The sequence below is a fragment of the Dissoconium aciculare genome, assembly GCF_010015565.1.
Source record: "Dissoconium aciculare CBS 342.82 unplaced genomic scaffold K489scaffold_9, whole genome shotgun sequence".
NCBI lineage: Eukaryota > Fungi > Ascomycota > Dothideomycetes > Mycosphaerellales > Dissoconiaceae > Dissoconium > Dissoconium aciculare.
In genome coordinates, this window is record NW_022984959.1 from 1,156,481 (window position 1) to 1,174,387 (window position 17,907).

General features: G+C 52.4%; 8 protein-coding genes and 1 non-coding gene across 9 annotated transcripts; 4 read left to right on the top strand and 5 right to left on the bottom strand.

The window, feature by feature from the left end:
• Window positions 1-79: 79 nt before the first annotated feature.
• K489DRAFT_322476 (DUF602-domain-containing protein) lies at window positions 80-958 on the bottom strand (the record flags this gene model as incomplete). Its single annotated transcript, XM_033601628.1, has 1 exon — window positions 80-958. One exon carries the CDS (start codon window positions 956-958, stop codon window positions 80-82), a length of 879 nt encoding a protein of 292 aa, XP_033458349.1.
• A 379-nt stretch (window positions 959-1,337) lies between these two features.
• Window positions 1,338-1,427, bottom strand: K489DRAFT_t42. The gene has a single exon. It is a non-coding gene; the product is annotated as a tRNA-Ala (tRNA).
• A 1,140-nt stretch (window positions 1,428-2,567) lies between these two features.
• Window positions 2,568-3,261, top strand: K489DRAFT_304810 (carbohydrate esterase family 3 protein; the record flags this gene model as incomplete). The annotated part of the gene is made up of 2 exons (XM_033600520.1): window positions 2,568-2,679; window positions 2,729-3,261. Coding segments are annotated over 2 exons (645 nt in total), but the record flags the coding sequence as incomplete, so codon positions are not given.
• Window positions 3,262-4,867: 1,606 nt separating this feature from the next.
• On the bottom strand, window positions 4,868-5,710 carry K489DRAFT_411686 (uncharacterized protein; the record flags this gene model as incomplete). Its single annotated transcript, XM_033607834.1, has 1 exon — window positions 4,868-5,710. The coding sequence occupies one exon, from the start codon at window positions 5,708-5,710 to the stop codon at window positions 4,868-4,870; it is 843 nt and encodes a 280-aa protein (XP_033458351.1).
• A 709-nt stretch (window positions 5,711-6,419) lies between these two features.
• K489DRAFT_372231 (FAD/NAD(P)-binding domain-containing protein) lies at window positions 6,420-7,631 on the top strand (the record flags this gene model as incomplete). Its single annotated transcript, XM_033603320.1, has 1 exon — window positions 6,420-7,631. One exon carries the CDS (start codon window positions 6,420-6,422, stop codon window positions 7,629-7,631), a length of 1,212 nt encoding a protein of 403 aa, XP_033458352.1.
• Window positions 7,632-7,824: 193 nt separating this feature from the next.
• Window positions 7,825-9,659, top strand: K489DRAFT_360620 (FAD/NAD(P)-binding domain-containing protein; the record flags this gene model as incomplete). Its single annotated transcript, XM_033602620.1, has 2 exons — window positions 7,825-8,713; window positions 8,776-9,659. The coding sequence occupies exons 1-2, from the start codon at window positions 8,170-8,172 to the stop codon at window positions 9,657-9,659; spliced, it is 1,428 nt and encodes a 475-aa protein (XP_033458353.1). The 5' UTR covers window positions 7,825-8,169.
• A 13-nt stretch (window positions 9,660-9,672) lies between these two features.
• On the bottom strand, window positions 9,673-11,443 carry K489DRAFT_382368 (uncharacterized protein). The gene is made up of 2 exons (XM_033605354.1): window positions 10,995-11,443; window positions 9,673-10,838 (listed from the first exon to the last, which is right to left on the bottom strand). Exons 1-2 carry the CDS (start codon window positions 11,250-11,252, stop codon window positions 10,146-10,148), a joined length of 951 nt encoding a protein of 316 aa, XP_033458354.1. The 5' UTR covers window positions 11,253-11,443; the 3' UTR covers window positions 9,673-10,145.
• A 438-nt stretch (window positions 11,444-11,881) lies between these two features.
• K489DRAFT_271751 (uncharacterized protein) lies at window positions 11,882-14,146 on the top strand. The gene is made up of 3 exons (XM_033600128.1): window positions 11,882-12,067; window positions 12,532-13,760; window positions 13,924-14,146. Exons 1-3 carry the CDS (start codon window positions 11,978-11,980, stop codon window positions 14,015-14,017), a joined length of 1,413 nt encoding a protein of 470 aa, XP_033458355.1. The 5' UTR covers window positions 11,882-11,977; the 3' UTR covers window positions 14,018-14,146.
• Window positions 14,147-15,197: 1,051 nt separating this feature from the next.
• K489DRAFT_271744 (actin-like ATPase domain-containing protein) lies at window positions 15,198-17,489 on the bottom strand. The gene is made up of 2 exons (XM_033600127.1): window positions 17,354-17,489; window positions 15,198-17,301 (listed from the first exon to the last, which is right to left on the bottom strand). The coding sequence occupies exons 1-2, from the start codon at window positions 17,381-17,383 to the stop codon at window positions 15,286-15,288; spliced, it is 2,046 nt and encodes a 681-aa protein (XP_033458356.1). The 5' UTR covers window positions 17,384-17,489; the 3' UTR covers window positions 15,198-15,285.
• Between the last annotated feature and the right edge of the window lie 418 nt (window positions 17,490-17,907).

Consider the following 17,907-nt stretch of genomic DNA (forward strand, 5'->3'; position numbering starts at 1 on the left):
ACACTTGTCTTTATATTATTTTAAGATGGCGCGGGGTGGCGTTTGAAGGTTACAGTGCAACGATAATCCATGACCATTTTCAACGCTTATTTTCCGTAGGCATACTGAAGCCGCGTGTCATGAAGTCGGCACTCTTCCCGATGGGCTTGGTCTGATCTCTTGACGAAAACAAACTCTTGACGTTCTCATTGTGCATCCGTCGTCGTTTCGCCTGTTCCTGCTCTTGAAGTACCTTGCTTGTCAAGCTTGCGGTGGATGCGTTGTTGATGCCTTTCGACACCGCTTTGTTCTTCGCAGCGACATTTTCTTCTTCTTCTTCCTCCTTCTGCTTCTTCCTCTTCTTGCTCGCACTTGCTTTCTTCAACGAGTGCGTCAAACCCTTCTCTTGTAAAGTCTTGACGCGAAGTGCTAATCGTGCGATATCCGTGGGCGCAGTTGACAGAATGGGAACAACATCATTGGGCGCATACTCTGCGTCGCATGTGAGACACTTTTGACCTCCAGCTTCTGACGACGACGCTTCCTTGACAGCGCTGCCGGCGAAAGCATGTCCGCATGGAACCAGGTAGACGGCCTTGGCTCCAGGGCCCATTTGGTCGCCTGTGACCGGGCACTTCCACCTCTCATTTCGCTTGTCTTTCCCAGCCGCGTCGTCGACCTCGAAAATGACTTCTACGACGTCCTTAAGACTTTTGATCGAACCGCGGGTAGTGTTAACAAAATCCGCTGCGCGCGTGCCCTCAACTAGATATTCGAGGACTGTTGATTTGTTATAGAGGCGACCAGTGGCATCAGAAACCACGGGTCGTTCAAGAGGCTGGCGTGATATTGGATCCGTCGTCCATTGGTAAGTTTGCTGTTCCTGTTGCGACTCTTTTAAAGCGGTGGCACTCGGATTGCGAGCTGCTTCCTTGACGAGCTCACGCCGGGTCGGAATGCTTCCACCATCGTTACCCATGGCGGAAACAACGCTCGAAGGCTCGAAGAATGGACTATGATATGCAGGTATGCATTGGTCGTAGCCGCTGTGGAGAGGCACGTGTGTACTTAAGTTTACGGAGTAGAGATCATCAAGATGTCAACCGAGCTTGCCTCTAGGGCTTTCACAAAACGGGTGATCATATGTGAAAATCATTGTGTGACGATGCCCCGTCCGATTTGTCCAAAACCTGGATATTTCAAGAGTCTGCTTCGCAACAAAACTTCATCTTGCCTTTATTCATCGAAGCAGAACAGGTTATCGTAGCTTTGGTTGAATATTGCGTTCAATTCCTGATAAATAAACGCCATGAAGGGCAAAATGGAAAATCTACAATCGATAGAAAAGCAAAAATATCTGGACACTGTGGGAATTGAACCCACGACCTTTCATACATGATGTTGGTACAACATGCGAAACGAAAATCATACCCCTAGACCAAGTGCCCAGCCTTGACAAAATGGCCAAACTTTAGAGTATATGAATCTTTTACAATTTTCAATTCCCGAGTGTGTGGACGCTGGCCAACGGCCGATTGTCTGTAGCACGCTGGCTCAGACTTCATCCCACGACTGTGCCGTCTCGTAGGCGCTGGCGTCTGCATTCTGAAGAAAATGACAGCTCACTTCTTGACGGCGCTGAGCCTCCAAGGGGGCCGCGCCACTCTTTAGAGTTTGTGCCATTGTTTGCTTTATTTTTGAGCCTCCTGCCGTGTTTGAGATCGCGCTCACTTGATTCGACGACGACTCGGCCGCACAGGAATTAGACCATGCTGACATCACGTATCTTCCACCAACAACGTGTGGTGGACAAGAGGTCCCGTCAGGCGCTTATGTGCCGAAGCATGAGCGAAATCAGGCACGGCGAATGAGAATCTGAGTGTCACTCGCGATATTCTTCGCTGTCAACGTGTCTGATCGCACACGCCTTCTGCTTTGCTCGCTCGAAGACGCCATGTAGGATGAGAGCGATCGTGGCCAACATGGTGTTCATATTACGGGCTGCGCTATGGACATCCAGCCTGTGGGTGGGTGCTTCATCGCGGAGCGCCTGAAATGGCTGAGCATCGATGCCGAAATAGACATATGTCTTACCTAGCGCGAATGTCAACACAAGCCGCACTGAAGTTGATGCGATACTATGCTATTTCCTGTCCCGAAGATACGGCAATATATGCCAAATCAGCCGCAGGCGGCAAATGCTCGCACTGGAAACACGTAAGTCTACATTCTTGATCGGAATGCACCGGGAATGTCAAACCAGACAGATACCGCATCCATCATGCACTTTCGACTTTCGAATTCCCTCCTGGTAAATGATATTGCCCACTTCACAAGGTTAACATTCGTTCTCTGAAATCACAGTGTGAGGTTTGCATATTCCGATTCGTGTGACACTGTCGTCGCGATGCAGCTTTTCAGGACCAGCTTCGTCTTGGTGGCGACATGTCTCTTCACACAAGGCCATTGTTACGCCGGTAATATTTCTCCTCTGGTGCTCATACATCGGCGAGGCGTCCGGCACTGACACACCAAGCACAGTCGAAATCAGAGACGCAAGCATTGTCAATCGCTTGCCAATCCGCAACATTGATACTCCTATGCGAGTTCTTCCGATCGGTGATTCCATCACTGTTGGCTTCAAAAGTTCTGACAACAATGGATATCGTTTGGATCTCCGGAAGCTCTTGGTTGCCGCTGGTACTATAAATTCGATGTAGCTTTCGAGCTTGCGACTAACACTTGATAGGTAAATTGGTCACCTTTGCTGGGGCTCAGGCTGCCGGTGAGAACAACAACGAGAATCGGCACGAAGGGTATGGCGGCTTCACGATCGATCAGATCAGGCAAAAGGTCGACATTGACGGTGTTCTCGCTCAATGCCCTACTGTTGTTCTCATCCACGCCGGTACAAACGACATCGTTCTTCCTGGAAGTCATGATCTTTCAGACGCGCCACAGAGACTAGATATGCTTGTCACGGACGTCCTAGACAAATGTCCCGCATCAGTAATACTCGTCGCCAAAATAATCAATTGCACGTTGTCGACGGAAGACCAAGCAGCAATTGATTCCTTCAACTCTGCAATCCCTGACATGGTCTCCAAGCATTCTCGTCTTGGCTACAAGATCCGCCTAGTGGATCAAACCAACGTCGGCGGCAAATTTCTCAACGACCACATTCATCCGACCGATGCAGGATATAACCTTATGGCTCAGAATTGGTTCCAAGCTTTGCAGGCCTTGCCGGATTCTTGGATCAGGGAAGCTCAGATCGCTGGAGGAAGTACCGGCCATGCAGAAGACTGTGATAAAAAACGCGATTCGCCATTCGACGTCAGACGAGACGGCGTGAATGCCGCTCGACGGCAAGCTTGCACGGTCGTGCCTTATAGAGCTCGTCTCTGGCGCCTGTTGCGGAGCTTGTTGCTCATGGATCATTGAAACATTATTGGTGTCAAGGCTTATCAAGAAGTCTTTTCAGCTTTCCAGCGCGAGACCTTCCATCTTTCGTCCGGAGAGCGAGATCCATGGCTATCAATCATCTTGGTTCGCAGTGTTTCCGCCATGCGGCGCAGCACTTCGGTGCAATGTGACTTCTGACGTCTAGATTCCGTGTCTCAGCAAGAAGGGATTCTTGTCTCTATTCGCCTGTCTTTACGATGCCAATCACGGACTGGACATGCCTCATGTTTCACCTCAGCAAGATTTGGGCCGAATGCCGGACGAGCTTGCATCGCCACGAACAGGCTTCACTTGACAATCAACTCCGGGTGTTCCCGAACTTGAAAAAAGACAATACACAGAACATTATCGGTCAGGCTCGTCATCCGTTCCCTTTGGGCCGAGAAGCTTGCGAATGTGACGATGTAATAGATAGCAGCAGAGGCTTCGAAAATAGCTGCGCTACCAGGCTCCAACGTGTCGCTTGCCAGACTTCACGAATTGATACTCAGGAGGGCTGCATCTATGACCACAAACGAAGTGATACGGTACCTGCTCAAGCAAGGCGCGGACATTGCAATGGTTCCCGGCATACACATCACAAGAAGTCTCGACGAAGAAAATAAATAGCCCCAGCAAGTTCAAGAGCTTTTGGAGATGCCCATCTCCTATGGGTGGTATATCAACACGCTTTCAAATAGGCCCAAAGGTACCCCCCATATTTTGGAGTGGTGTTTCCGATCTCGGTGTTTTTGATTGGTGCTTGGATCATGGGGCGAAGTTGGTATTTCTGGACGAACCTTCAACACATGTTCTAACGGGGTGGAGAATCTAGTCGTCGAAGATCCGCAATGTGCACACATTACCAATGACATTTTGCAACGCTGCGCATTTGATAGTTGTTGTTGGGCTTGATGAAAACACTCCGGACGTTGAAATCTGCCGTTTGTCTTTCTGCTATGCAAGCTTATCTCCGGGCAATTGAAATTCTGTTTTAGTTACGATGTGTCCGTCAAGATCTCCAATGCAGGTCTGTGTGCCGGCCTGAACAATTACAGCAAAAAGATTCATAAATTTCAATCATGGAAATCAACTGACACGTGGCGACGTTTCGGGAGGAGACAAGCTCGTTTTTCGGCAGTATTATCAATGGTGATGGCTACCTTGGTGCTCTCTGGCACGGCTATACATGCCATATTCACCATGTTCTACGTTCGCTCTGCGTTCGTAGCGTGGTGAGAAAATGTTGTCCGAGGTTGTCTTTAGGGTTATCATATTCACTTGGGGTTAATTTTGCCCAGTGTGACAGCCAACGCTATGGGTATTCATGGACATGTCTCCAGAAGACTCGCTCTGTAAGGGCGACCAAGGATCAAGTATACGAGGGTTTTGAAGCAAGATACAGATATGAAGGGCAAATAAACAATAACAATAGATCATACCATCACGACCTCCAGAGAAACCAACCGTACCAACTGCTCACACAGACGCTGCCCAAAATCAGGCCTATCCGCCCAATTCGGCCAATCAATTTCGTCATCGTCATGGCCCGCATTTGATTGCAAAGCGCTAACGTCTGATCGCCCGTGTTCTCCACAGGGAACGGCACTCCTTCCGGTACATCTTTCTTCAAAAACCGACAGAGAGGCGCCCATCCTTCCGAAATATCCATCCTGAGAATATCTCTCCCCTCAGACTCTGCGCGCTTCAGAATTGCCGCATTGTGCTCGACATACACTGCGCGGAGATTTGTCAACATTTCGAATTTCGTCGGCGCGCGGAAATAGCCTTGGAACAACGCCGAGTACATGCCCGCCAGTGAGCTTGGGAGGAGTCCGACCCGTGCTGCTGCGGCAAATACATCCTTGCGCCACGCGAAGATGAGACATAGCGTCGTCCGTACGAAGCTGCGATACCATTGATCGATGTCGCGCTCCACCAGCAGGATCTTCGCATCGGGATACGCGGTCATGAGTTCGGCCCAGAAGGCAGCGCAGGGCATTTCCGTGACGGCGCGCACATGGCCGAGGATTTGGTCGAAGTCTTCGCGGGTGATGGTGGAATCCTCGGTGAGTGGCGATGATGTCGCTGTGGGCTTGTCGGCGGGGAATTTCCTCGCGATCAAGGCTTCCCAGAGTGGTCGGTCTTTCTTGGGATTCAGCGCGCAGCTATGATAGACGGGCCCGTAGCCTAGTCGTTCCAGGGCGACTTTGATGCTTTCTGTGCCGGTTCGCGACATTCCCAATGCGAGGATCTCCATGGGTACTTGCCGGGTTGTAGTGGCCATACTGGTGGTTGGTGGTGCTCTCCGCGATGTGATTTCAGTGTTGTGAAGAGTGCGACACCGTCTTGACACCCACAATGACTTGCTGGGTCCACTGCTACAGGGGTTGATTTGACACGAAACGCCCACGAAACATGGTCGGTCTCATGGCACCATAATGTAGCGATCGTCTTGAATGACCGGTGCGTGACCGATCTTACCTATGATTCGGTTCGTAAACTCCGAGGGCTGATTCTCGGACATCACCTTATGATCCGAAGCAATCTAAAGCTGCTCAACCGGTATATCCATGACACTTGCACTGTACATCACTCTGCTGACATGCTTCCTGGCTACCTAGGTGGTTTCAAACATCCTCCCACGCGTTCAAGCTCCGCCTTGTAGCTGAAGCTTACTTCCGAGGATGTTGATGCACCGCCACTTGTCATGAAGAGCACTCGGTATCTCAACTCCACAGCCTCTTGAAGGACAATGTCTATGTAATTATAAGTCGTACCAAAGTGGTGAATCGGGATCTGCATTGGCCCAAGATCCAGCTTCGGTGTTTGTGGCCGAAAGCTTGTCAGCTGCCGACGTCATCACAACATGCTTTCAAGACCAACAGTTCAAAAGGCGACATATGCATGATGGCGCCACAACTGAATGGTCTATCAAGGAGCATAACGGAGCCCAAGTCTATTGCTCACTCTTCGACACATCAATTTTCACCACCATGGCGGTTGCATCACTCACCGACGTGGGAATCGTGGGAGCCGGCGTCGCCGGTCTCTCCCTCGCCATCTACCTCCGCTCCATCGGCCTCAACGTGACCGTCTACGAAGGTCAGGCTGACAACAAAGCGGAATACACTAATCTTTGGACTCTCACTCCCAACGGTCTCCGGAGTGCAGAAGCACTCGGCGTGTTGCCCGAGCTTCAAGCAGTCGGCGTCGCCTACGAGAATATCAACGTGCTCAACGGCGCGAAAGAGCCCATCAGCAAGCGCGAAGTTGGATCCGAGTCCAAGCATGGCTACTCAGCGCTCAGCATCTCTCAAGCCCAAGTCGTTCGCGCATTGACAGCCAGGGCATCAACTGCGGGAGTTACCATTCACTACGAGCATGTCTTCGCCTCAGTGGTGACAGCGTCCACGAGCAAGGATGTCTCCATCTCTTTCACCAATAAGTCCACCGCCACCCACGGCCTCCTGGTCGGAGCCGACGGCCTCAACTCCGCCGTTCGTGCCCACATCGCCCCGACATACAAGACCTCCTACATGGGCAGCGTCGCCCTAGCCGCATCCGCCGCACGCTCGACTCTCGTACTGCCCGCAAATTCCAGCCTTCCACTCTCCATCGCCGACCCACGCGGCCACGTCATGTTTTCACCGATTGGCACAGAATCTTGCTCAATCGCAATGGCACACGCAATGGAAGCTCCAGAATCAGGCGACTGGACCGCTCTCCGCCAAGATAAAACTTTCATCCAATCTGTCCTTGATCAAAAAGCCGCAGCATGGGATTCGCTCGTCAGCGATGTCGTGAAGGATCTTGATCCTGTATCTCTGTCCCTCTGGCCGATGCTTTCGGGCGCTCCGCTTGAAAGCTGGGTTTCAGACCGAGTCGTTCTCATCGGCGACGCGGCACATGTTCTGCCGCCGGTGGGAATGCTTGGCGGGAATTTGGCGCTCGAAGATGCGCTCTCGCTGGGAACAACCCTTGCGAAACTCGTGAATGCCGGGTCGGAAGGTCTGCACACGGGTTTGAAACATTGGGAATCGCGCCGCATGACCAGATTGGCGAGAGTCGCTGAGGTCAGCAAGTCCTTTGGTAAGATGAGCAAGCAAGCTGGTTCGCCTAACGCTGCACCGGCGGCACCCCCGAAGCCGGACAATGGATGGTTGTATGACTTTGACGCTGTGAGGGATCTCGAGGTGCAAGCCTGAATTGATTGAGATTGGGGTCGTCCATGGCTTCGAGGACATGATGTAATGGGGAGACGTGACATGAAAATAGTCTGTGAGAAAGACGCTTTAGCTTCTATTTTTGGTGTATGTGCCTAGCAATCCTCGTGCGTCGGCTTGAAATCATCTTTGGCGCGCTTTCAGGAAGATTCAGCCTTTTACTCCTAGCTCACATGACGAACAGACAAACAAATAGACAAACAGCAAATCCAAAATCGACAAAGCTACAGAAATCACAGCGATATCCATGCAAATCGAGCTGAGACGGTCTTACTTCGTTTCTTGTCGTCTCGGGATTTGACGGTCGGCGATAGATTGGGTCAAATTCCGTTCGGCTGTTGTGTCCAGCGAGGTGGAACGCCAAACTACTCAAGATATACAATGACGAAACATCTCAGACGACAAGAGATGTCTTTCGAACAAGGAACTCTAGCACCAGGCTGATTCACGCAGATTTACCTGTGCATTTGCTCGACGTGCTTTCTTCAAACGAGACGGCTCGCAGTACTTACCAGACAACATGTCTCCTTGGATCGGCCAAGATCCATCATCAGTGAAAGACGATGCGCCGATCCTGATCATTGGCGCCGGTCTCTCTGGTCTACTTCTTGCTCGACTTCTCACAAACAGCGGCATTCCCACGATCGTCTTCGAAGCCTCCTCCGCAACGCGAAGTCAAGGATTCAGCATCTCACTACGAGACTGGGGCTATGACGAGATCCTGGCGGCTCTCGGAGATATCCCTTTGAGTCGGCTACTCCGAGGTGTCGCGCCGGATCGTCGCCGTGGTGGAAGTGGTGAACTTGATCAGGTCATACGGAATAATGCCACCGGAGAAGTTCTGATTCGCCCGGATCCGAAGACGATGAAGGGGATTGTTAGAGCGAATCGGGAGGCGCTTAGAAGTTGGATGGCGGATCAGGGTGAGGAGGAGGTCGATGTGAGATATAGTCATCGATTAGTGGAAGTTAGTGGTGAGCCTGGAGATGTCGTTGCGAAGTTTGAAAATGGGAGCGTGCATAGAGGGTGCTTTTTGGTGGGTGCTGATGGCGTGCACTCTGCTGGTGGGTTTCAGGATGATTCATTTCGTGCTGCAGCATCTGCTAACAGATATCTTTATCAACAGTACGCGCACAAATCATTCCACAGGTCATCCCGGAGACTATACCTGTGGTGGTCTACCATGGCGAGTTCACACTCACCCATGCTGAATTCGACACGCTTCTGCGGCCGTTGATGGGCAACGGAAACATTCTCGCGGGCATTGGAGATGACTTCAACACTCCGATCACGATGGCGGATGTGACATCAACTCACGTCCACCTCGACTGGTCATACTCACGAAACGCACGAATCGCCGGCCCAGACGAAGATCAAACCCATATCGATCCGCTGTACATTCCATGCTCGACTCGTGGCTTCTCCTCGAAATCTCCAACTCTTCCACTCGATGCTCTTGCAGCTGAGCTTTCCACCCGTTCGCTAGCTCATCCTTGGTCGGAGGTTCTCTCGCCTGAGAGAATTCTTTCAGGAGACTACAAGATCGTTTACTGGACGTCTCGATGCGTGACGGTGTCTCACAAAGAGGAGATGACTTCAGCGGCGAAGAGCTCTGGTGTTGTTTTCGTCGGCGACGCATGGCACGCGATGCCCATCTTCGGCGGTGAGGGTGGTAACCATGCTCTTGTCGATGCCGTGGAGTTGTGGGAAGAGATCGTCACTGCACGAGAGTATAGTAGTGAAGCTGGTCTCTCACATCAAGGAGTGAACAGCTTCTGGGAGATTAAGGCTGCTGAGAAGTACTACTCACGTGCCTTTGCGAGGTGTCAAGATGCGGTTCGACGGTCCAAGCAGAGATTTCAAGTGTTGCATCGGCCGATGAGTCAGTGGAAGGAGATTCAGAAGAAGAGTGAGATGATGTTGAAGCTGATGGAAAAGCAACAGCAGGGGAAGGAAGTGACAAATCCGAATGATAGAGATGCGGCAGTGGCCGTCAGCGCGACTGCATGATGATGGAAATGCCGGTCTTCATACACTTCACTGATAATGACACCTGACCGCGTGAATCCGTTCTGACATTGTTTCTCAACCTCAAGATGTCCTAAATTGTACCTCCAACGGTACCTCCGGCATCGTGCAAGACGTGTTTCTTCCAAGGTTCCCAATCAATCTTGAAACGTTCACCACGCCGTCACCAACCTGCCAGTGACTTCTGTCATCATGGCATTCACGCTCTCTCCAGGCTCAGGACAATATCTTCACCACGCCCTGGAAGATACACTTACCTGAGGAGTTCCCAGAGGGCAAATCGCTTTATGATTCATCAGCCATCAAGATGGACATGTGATTGCCACTCAGCATGCCATCGCAGTTCCCGCTCCATTGCATTCGGGCTCAGACTTGAAAGCCTCTCCCAGCCAGATCGCGACTTCTGAGCCGTTCAGAACAAGAGGACGATGCAATTCTCTGAGTGTCAATTTGCCATGGTCGGTCAGCTCATTCGTTTGCTTTCTGCATACACGTGCGGACGCCCTTGGCAGTCAACAGTAACGACCACTCGCTCTCAGCGCCTTGCGCGAGCTTCTTTATCTCCTCCTCGGCGTACTTAACAGTAGACTGCATCGCCACCACAAGGAACCCCAACTCCTCGCGCTCAACATCAAACACCTCCCACCATTCTACCTCGGGCAAGTTCACACTCACTTGTCTCGCGGCAAGATATATAGCTGCAGTGGCTAAGGCATTGGGTTGATGAGTGAGGTAGAGCATTTGGGGACTCAGTAGGGCGGTATTGAGATTGGCGAGAGCTTGACGGGCGAGGGACGCACCAGACGACGCGCCAAGGGCAGACGACGGGGCAAAGACATCGAGTGTTTGCAGGTAATTTATGCACAGACCATGAGGCAGCGCTACGTGTGTGGAAAAGGCCAGGGTTTGGAGTATTCGAGATTCGTGGTGGTACAGGCGAGCGCGTGCGGCAAGAAAGTCAGGTTCGGGAAGAGACCATGATATGTCGGTTGGCAGGCGACTTTCGTCATCAAGCTTTGTTGCGTGTGATGATGATGCTGCAGCGGTCCGTTGAGCCGCTGGTAGGCGTGTCAAAAATTCGAACACAATCAGGACTTGTCGTGGACTGACAGCGTGGCCGGTGGGTTTGGCCGTGAGGAAGAGGGCGGCGGCAGCGACATCCTACATCGCACGACATTGCGTGGTGGTACGCACTATGAGTCAACGCTTTGAATGACACGAGGGAGGTCCATAGCACGCGCGTCTGAGGTGGAGAATGAGAGCGAAAGCATGTCCATGTCTACATCCGAAGGCTACGTAGTATGGGAAGAAACGCACCTTGGCATCAGAGTCTAGCATACTCCCGCCATCAGGACCAGTCCAGTAACGGAACAAAAGGACAATGGCCTGTGCAATGAGGTCCTGTGGCAGACGAAGAAGAATGCCTGCAGCCTGTAGCAGGTGGGCAGAGTGGAAGCGTATCGCGTCCTCCAAACTAGGTGGAACTCCATCGAGCTGACTTGAGGAGGTCTCAAGTTGAGACGCCGCGACCAATTGATTGCAAAGGATCGACGAGGATGACTTCAGAACAGCCATGGTCCTGCGGGTCGCTTGGACGTGGATCCACGGCCTTTGGCAGAGTGGAGTGCAGAAGTTGATACGAGCCGACGGTAGGACTTGCGCTGAGCACGAGCAGAACGTGTCAAATCGTTGGCGTGGACGCGTTTCTGTTCACCTGGAAAACATGGGTGGAGAGTAAGGAAGGGATTCCCGACGACGACAATAATGATTGTAGAGGCGAGAGACGGAGATGGGAGTGACATTGGGCGGCTAAATCGGGATTGTATGAGAAGTCTTGAAAGTGAGCGCCCTGACGCGAAGCGATTGGTCAAAATCTGAGCGCCACTAAGATGAATTCGACTAGCGTGATCCACCAATCCCTAAGCGCCGAACCTCCCTCTCTGTTGTTATCACTGTATTGTCCTTTCAAAGCGTCTCGTCATTCTTTACCGCCCGGAAGATTGAACATCGTGAAACAATTGCAACCGTGAACAACGAACACAAGCATTGCACGCATCGCGGTCTATTGGACAATGCGTATTCTTATTTTGAGCGTTGGGTGATGTAAGCAAACGCTCGGCGCTTCTCTTGGATCCAACGACACTCTGCCCTGAGACTTCCTCCCACGACGACACTCGTTATTTGCTCGTGCAGAGTGGATCTCGTGCATCCACAATGACGACGACAATTAAATGACAAGCGCTTCACAAATAACACAGACCAAGTGTTGAACAAGCGGTAGCGCTCTCTATGAACCTGTCATGGCACATTCCAAGCATTATGCGCTCGTGCCTGTAGACATGGCCGACACGCACGGTCGTAGTCTGATGCCTCGCATACCAGGTGGAAAAGTATATCATATCCCTCCCATGCCGTCTCCCTTTGTTTGATCTCACAATCATTCTTTCCGTCGACATCATCGTGTTTGTGTTTGTTTGTTAAAAGGGCTTCCTTCTTTTTTCCTTTTATCTCGTTCCTCGTCGTTACATCTTGCTCCGTGAGCATCACCTTCGTTACCAACGATCCAAACCCCACCACTATCACTACTCCTCAATTTTAAGGCACTGGCTGTCTAGAAAACGAGAGGCAAAAAGTTAATTCTGATCTCTTTTCCAACTCTTCCAACGACTCGACGTTCACCATGCATTTGAGACGATTCTTGACCACGGCCGCTTTGGCTGCTACGGCATCAGCAACTTACGGTGCTGATCCCATGACTTGTGCCTGCAATCCCGCGGGCGCCACAACGGCCGTTACTTCGATCCAGTACATCACTGTCACTGCTGTCCAGCCATTGACCACAACATACACGCAGACTTCGACCCGCACTCACCAGGTCACCGTCACGCTTCCGGCCACGACCAGCTCGCCTGAGGTTGTTACCGGGGCGCAGACTGCGATTCCCACGACTGCTACAACTTCCATCAAGACCACGATCACCAAAGGAACCACAATCTACACTACCGTCTGTCCTGTTGAGACCACTATCACCACCGCCGGGGCTACCGTTACGTCGACTTTAAAATCGTTGACCACATCCACACTTACCTCAACATTCTCTTCGACTCTGACTGTGACCGAGGTTGCAATTCCTACGACTGCCACCAAGACCACCGTGACTCTGGGAACCACAATTTACACCACCGTCTGCCCTGTTGAAACTACCATCACTACTGCCGGTTCGACTTTGACCAGCACGTTGACTGGCCAGTTGACTACCTCGACACTCACCTCGACATACCAGGCAACCGTGACCGTAACTGAAGCTTCCGTCTACACCACTACACACAGCACTGAGACTCAACAGCTTGTGACTGTCACTGTGCCGGGACAGACGGGTACTACACTCCCGCCGGTCTACACTACGACCATTGTAACGGACTACGACGCTACCGGTGCCAACACAGACGTGACAAGCAAGGCCACCACAACTTTGGAAGTCACCGTGACTGCGCCGAAGCCTACGACCGTCACTGGCGCTGCTACCACATACGAGACTCTCCCAGCTTACACCATCACGTATACCGCTCCTGGTAACTACGGACACCCGAAGCCATCGGTCAGCCATTCCAAGTTGCCGAAAACTACTAGCGTCGCCACGACATCGAATGAAGTCTCGCCTACTCAGACAACCGCCCCCGTTGTCAGCGTAGAGACAACCACTCTCACCACCTCAACCATCTATACAACCCAGGAAGTTACGATCACCTCATGTGCTCCCACCGTGACCAACTGCCCTGCTAACAGCGTTACCGTGGTTACCAAGACCATTCCTCTGTCCACCACCATTTGCCCTGTCACCATTACCGTAGCCTCGACCCTGTCTACCGATACTCTGATCAAGCCCACTCGCGAGACTACCGCGGCAACCGCGAATGCTACTTCGATCGACAACACGGTCATTCCCCACTTTACTTATCAGCCGACCACCACTACTGCTACTACTTCAACCGACAACACGGTCATTCCTCACTTTACTTATCAGCCGACTACCGGTGCTGACGCCACGACCTTGAGGCCGAAGCCATACGTGGATACCACCACATCCAGCATCAAGAAGACTACTGTCTCCGGCGACAATGTTCCTACCGCGTACGGTTACGGTCACACCAAGGCCACGACTACAGTCGCTACTACGGCTGCCACTACTGATGCCACGACGGTTGCCACTACTGATGCTACCACTGCCGCCACTACCGATGCTCACGTCACTGGCGCTGATACAGCCATTACCAGTGGCGCCACCAAGCCGACCACTGCTGCCACCACTTCTGTCGAGACCAGCTTGCCTCCGATCGTGACTGAGCTTCCCAAGACTTATGGTGCTCCTCCAGCCTACAAACCTACGACTACCAGCAGCGAAGAGACAGCCTACCCTACCACTCAGGCCGCTCCGACCGGCTATGGAGGAAAGGACACCGCTGCTGCCGTAACCACCGAGGCCGCAAAGACAACCGATGCTCCTGCCCCACCTCCAGCCTACGGACAGCCCACCACTTCTCCCGAGGCCGTGAAGACCACGGACGTCCCGGCGCCTCCCCCAGCCTACGGCCAGCCCACTACTTCCCCCGAGGCCGCAAAGACAACCGATGCTCCTGCCCCACCTCCAGCCTACGGACAGCCCACCACTTCTCCCGAGGCCGTGAAGACCACTGACGCCCCGGCGCCTCCCCCAGCCTACGGCCAACCCACCACTGCTTCTCCGGAGGCCGTGAAGACCACTGACGCCCCTGCTCCTCCACCAACCTACGGCAAGCCCACCACCACATCCACAGACAAAGCCGCTACTACCACCGATGCTCTCCCCGCAGGCTACTACAGCCCGCCCGGCTATGCTCCGTACAGCCCTCCCGGCTACGGCGGTCCTCGAGGCTACGCGCGTGCGCGTCGCGAGGCAAAGATCTTGTAAAAAGTTCCCTGCGTCTGTCGAATAGCCCCATTCACTTGATGGTCTGGATGACTATGGCCTTTATGACAAGTCTGGTTGCTATCTCTGATCATTCGCTGGGTCGTTTGGTCTTTGAATACTGTGTATTGAAGGAAGGAGTTTCGTTTAATTGCTGTTGTTGCTGTTGTATCTTACATACGTAATTGAGTATGAAAATATGTGACATGATAGCTGATCGTGTTCTCAAGTGGATTTGATGCTCAAGCAATGTCTGTATGTCGCCACACGAAGTCAACTTTTACCAAACCGCCGACTACAACCTCTTCCTGCTCTCGCTTTCAGCAAGCGTGCTTCATGTCGCTGATCGCGATCTTTCCCAGCATGGACAGAAGGTCTCTCTCGTCAATGGATCGGTTGCTTTGAAGGGTACGGAGATGGACGGAATTGTCGACTCGAAGAATTCCCCACTGCTTCTGTCCATTTGGAACTTCATATCAGCGGTGTAGTGTCGTAAGTGCTCTATAGTTGACGGAAACAACCCAGGTCGTGGTCTAAATAATTTCAACAGTACATCCTTACGTCCCCACGAGCACATTTCAAATACTGATCCGATGGTTGACTTTGCTGATGACCCACATGCTATTCGTCCGTGACACATGGTCTACAGAAGAGTTCGCCCTTTCAAAGCCTCACATCATGAATCCCCCCAGGTCCCTGCTCATTGTAATCCGTACGTGTCAGATAGCCTTTGCTCGCGCCCCCATCAACAATGAACAACAACTTCCCAGCGACCTGTGCGCCCAAGAATGCCGCTTCATCGTACCCGACATCCTTCCATTCCGGAAAATACTCGGGGATCTTCGCGTAGCGGATCGTAGTGGGTGTTTGTTGATGGTGCGCAGAGGAATGTAGATTGTGGTGGGCGGCTGCTGGCGGATACGGCGGTATTGGTTGCTGTCCGCCTTGTTGGAATGGAGTAGGTGGTGCGCTTCCAGGAGTGGAAGGTGGGTACATCTGTGAGGGGTCCTGACTGCGTGCTGTCAGAGCGGCGTGCAGGAGAGGATTTACACTCGATCCAGGTCCGCCAGGTGCGCCGAGTGCATATTGAGGTCCGAGTTGAGGAGTGTTGGCGCCTGTGGCTGCGGGAGTCGACAGATTGGATGGAATCTCCGAGGTGAATATAGTTGCAGAGGATGGTGAGATGATGTACTTCGATTGCAAGGTGTGGTGGAGCGCTTCCTTGAAACCGCGGACCTTGCTGCCGTTGCCCAACACGATCAAACTGTCCCAGAGATCGCCCCGTCGCGAGGTATCGTTGCAGGATTGGATGGTGCGGTAGATTGCATCGGCCAGGCGCTCCAATAGCCCGTCTGATGCTGCCTGGAATCGTTCGAGACCCACTTCGATCTCACGGCGGGAGGTGGTCGATACTGGCGAAGGCTCTGCTGGTGCGCTTTCTTGGGGTGCTGAGATAGGATTTGCAGGCAGCTGTTCTGTGGTCGCGGACTGCGGCTCAGCAACGCCGGACTGTTGTCCCTCGACTGATGTGGCTTGCGGAGCTGGTGCGGGAGGTTCTGAGGCGACCGCATTTGTCGCACTTTCATTCGGCTTGACTTCTTCGTATATGAATGTGTTACGCATGCGCTTCGCGTTAACAAGTCTTGCAGGCTTATTCGCCGCAGCCAACTTGTCGTCCGCCCTTTTCTGCTTCGCCGCAGCCTTCTCTGCCTTGTCACGCTCTTTTTGCGCCAATATACTAGTCAGGTTGTTGCTGGTGACAATGCTGGCGATGTCCAGGACTCCGTCCTCTTCCCCAAGTTTCTTCTCCTCTCCCACCTCAGTGCCAGGTCCTGGACCGCGAGGGATGTCACCAACAAGCGACTGCTTCCTCGGTCCAGCCGGGTCGATTCCGGTTGAGGCCGCAGCTGCAGGGTTGACAGCTTCTGTGCTGGGCGCCTCTGCTGTCGGCAATTCAGCGTCGGATGGCAAGACTTCGCAGATGGGGCTCTTCTTCAACTGTTCGCACACGCTGTAGGTGAATGTTTCATTGTCCTTCAAGAGTTCGACCAGTCTTTGTGTCATGGTTTCTCCACCGCAATCCGGTACAGCAAGTGCGCGACCCACGTCCTGCAGTACATATTCCGCGATGCATGAAACGTTCGCCTTGTCAAATCCCACATCTACCACAGTCGCTGTAGGCACGCCGTATGCATAAGAGGCAGCGACTGCGGCATCCATCATAGCCAGTGCGGGCGTCTTGAACTTCTCGAAAATGAACTGCGCCACTTTTTCGCATTCTTTGTGTGTCCAGACCGGGTCGGAGATGATGAGTATAGGTGTATGCCACAAAGGCTGCGTTGATTGATAGACGTGTTCTATCAGCGCATAAAAACATGGCCAATCGACAATGCTTCCTTTTTGTATAGGCCAAATTGCACCCTCCTCGTTGGTAGAATCCTCTTCCCACTCCTCCTCCTCCTCTCCCTCTTTCTTCAATTCACCGTTTGTTGGCGCCGCTGACGACTCATTCTGAACAGCGGGCTGTGCTTTCTTCTCTTTTTTACGGTATCGGACGGGTTCGTAATGGCCAGCCTCTTGAGCCGGGAACATGCGAGATGGAAATCGTTGCCGCGCTGGTGTGAAGGACTCTGGGAGACCAAGTTGTGCTAAAGTGGTTTGCGACCCGGGCGCAATGATCTGGAACGTTGTCAGCGTGGTGAGTGATAGGTATCGACAAGGCGCGGCTTACCAGTATCTGATCATCGCGAAAGGGTGGCATCTTGAGCTTTGTCTGTGTACCGGAATGTCTGCTATGATGGACCGCGAACGAATCCCTAATCTGATTTAGCCGACGTGGAAACTATTTGCCTGTGCGTTTTGTTGTGATGTGGGGGCAAACAATGTTTCCAATGGGCATTTGTTCGATGCTGCTGGTTGCACACAGCTGTGTTGCTGGAGGAGCCAATCAGCTTAGGAGCGCATCACAGAGCAGATGTTGCTGACGCGAAAACACGTGCACAGTCGTTTATGCAACAGTTATGCCATTCACAAAATTTGGCCGGCCCACAGCGACCAGGTCATCCCAATATCTCGATTATTGCTCCATGAAACAATTATCGTAATAAATGTCTGCAGTCGTTTCGACGAGAATACGCACTCGCGTGGCGACATGCTCTGTCGAAGTCTTATATCTTCTCCAAATTTCTCCCATGGTCCTACGGACGCCGTGGCGCTGATGGCCTTGACAACTAATCAGCCAAGTCCATCGATCGCTTGGTCGTCCGACCTCACGGCAATCGTGTG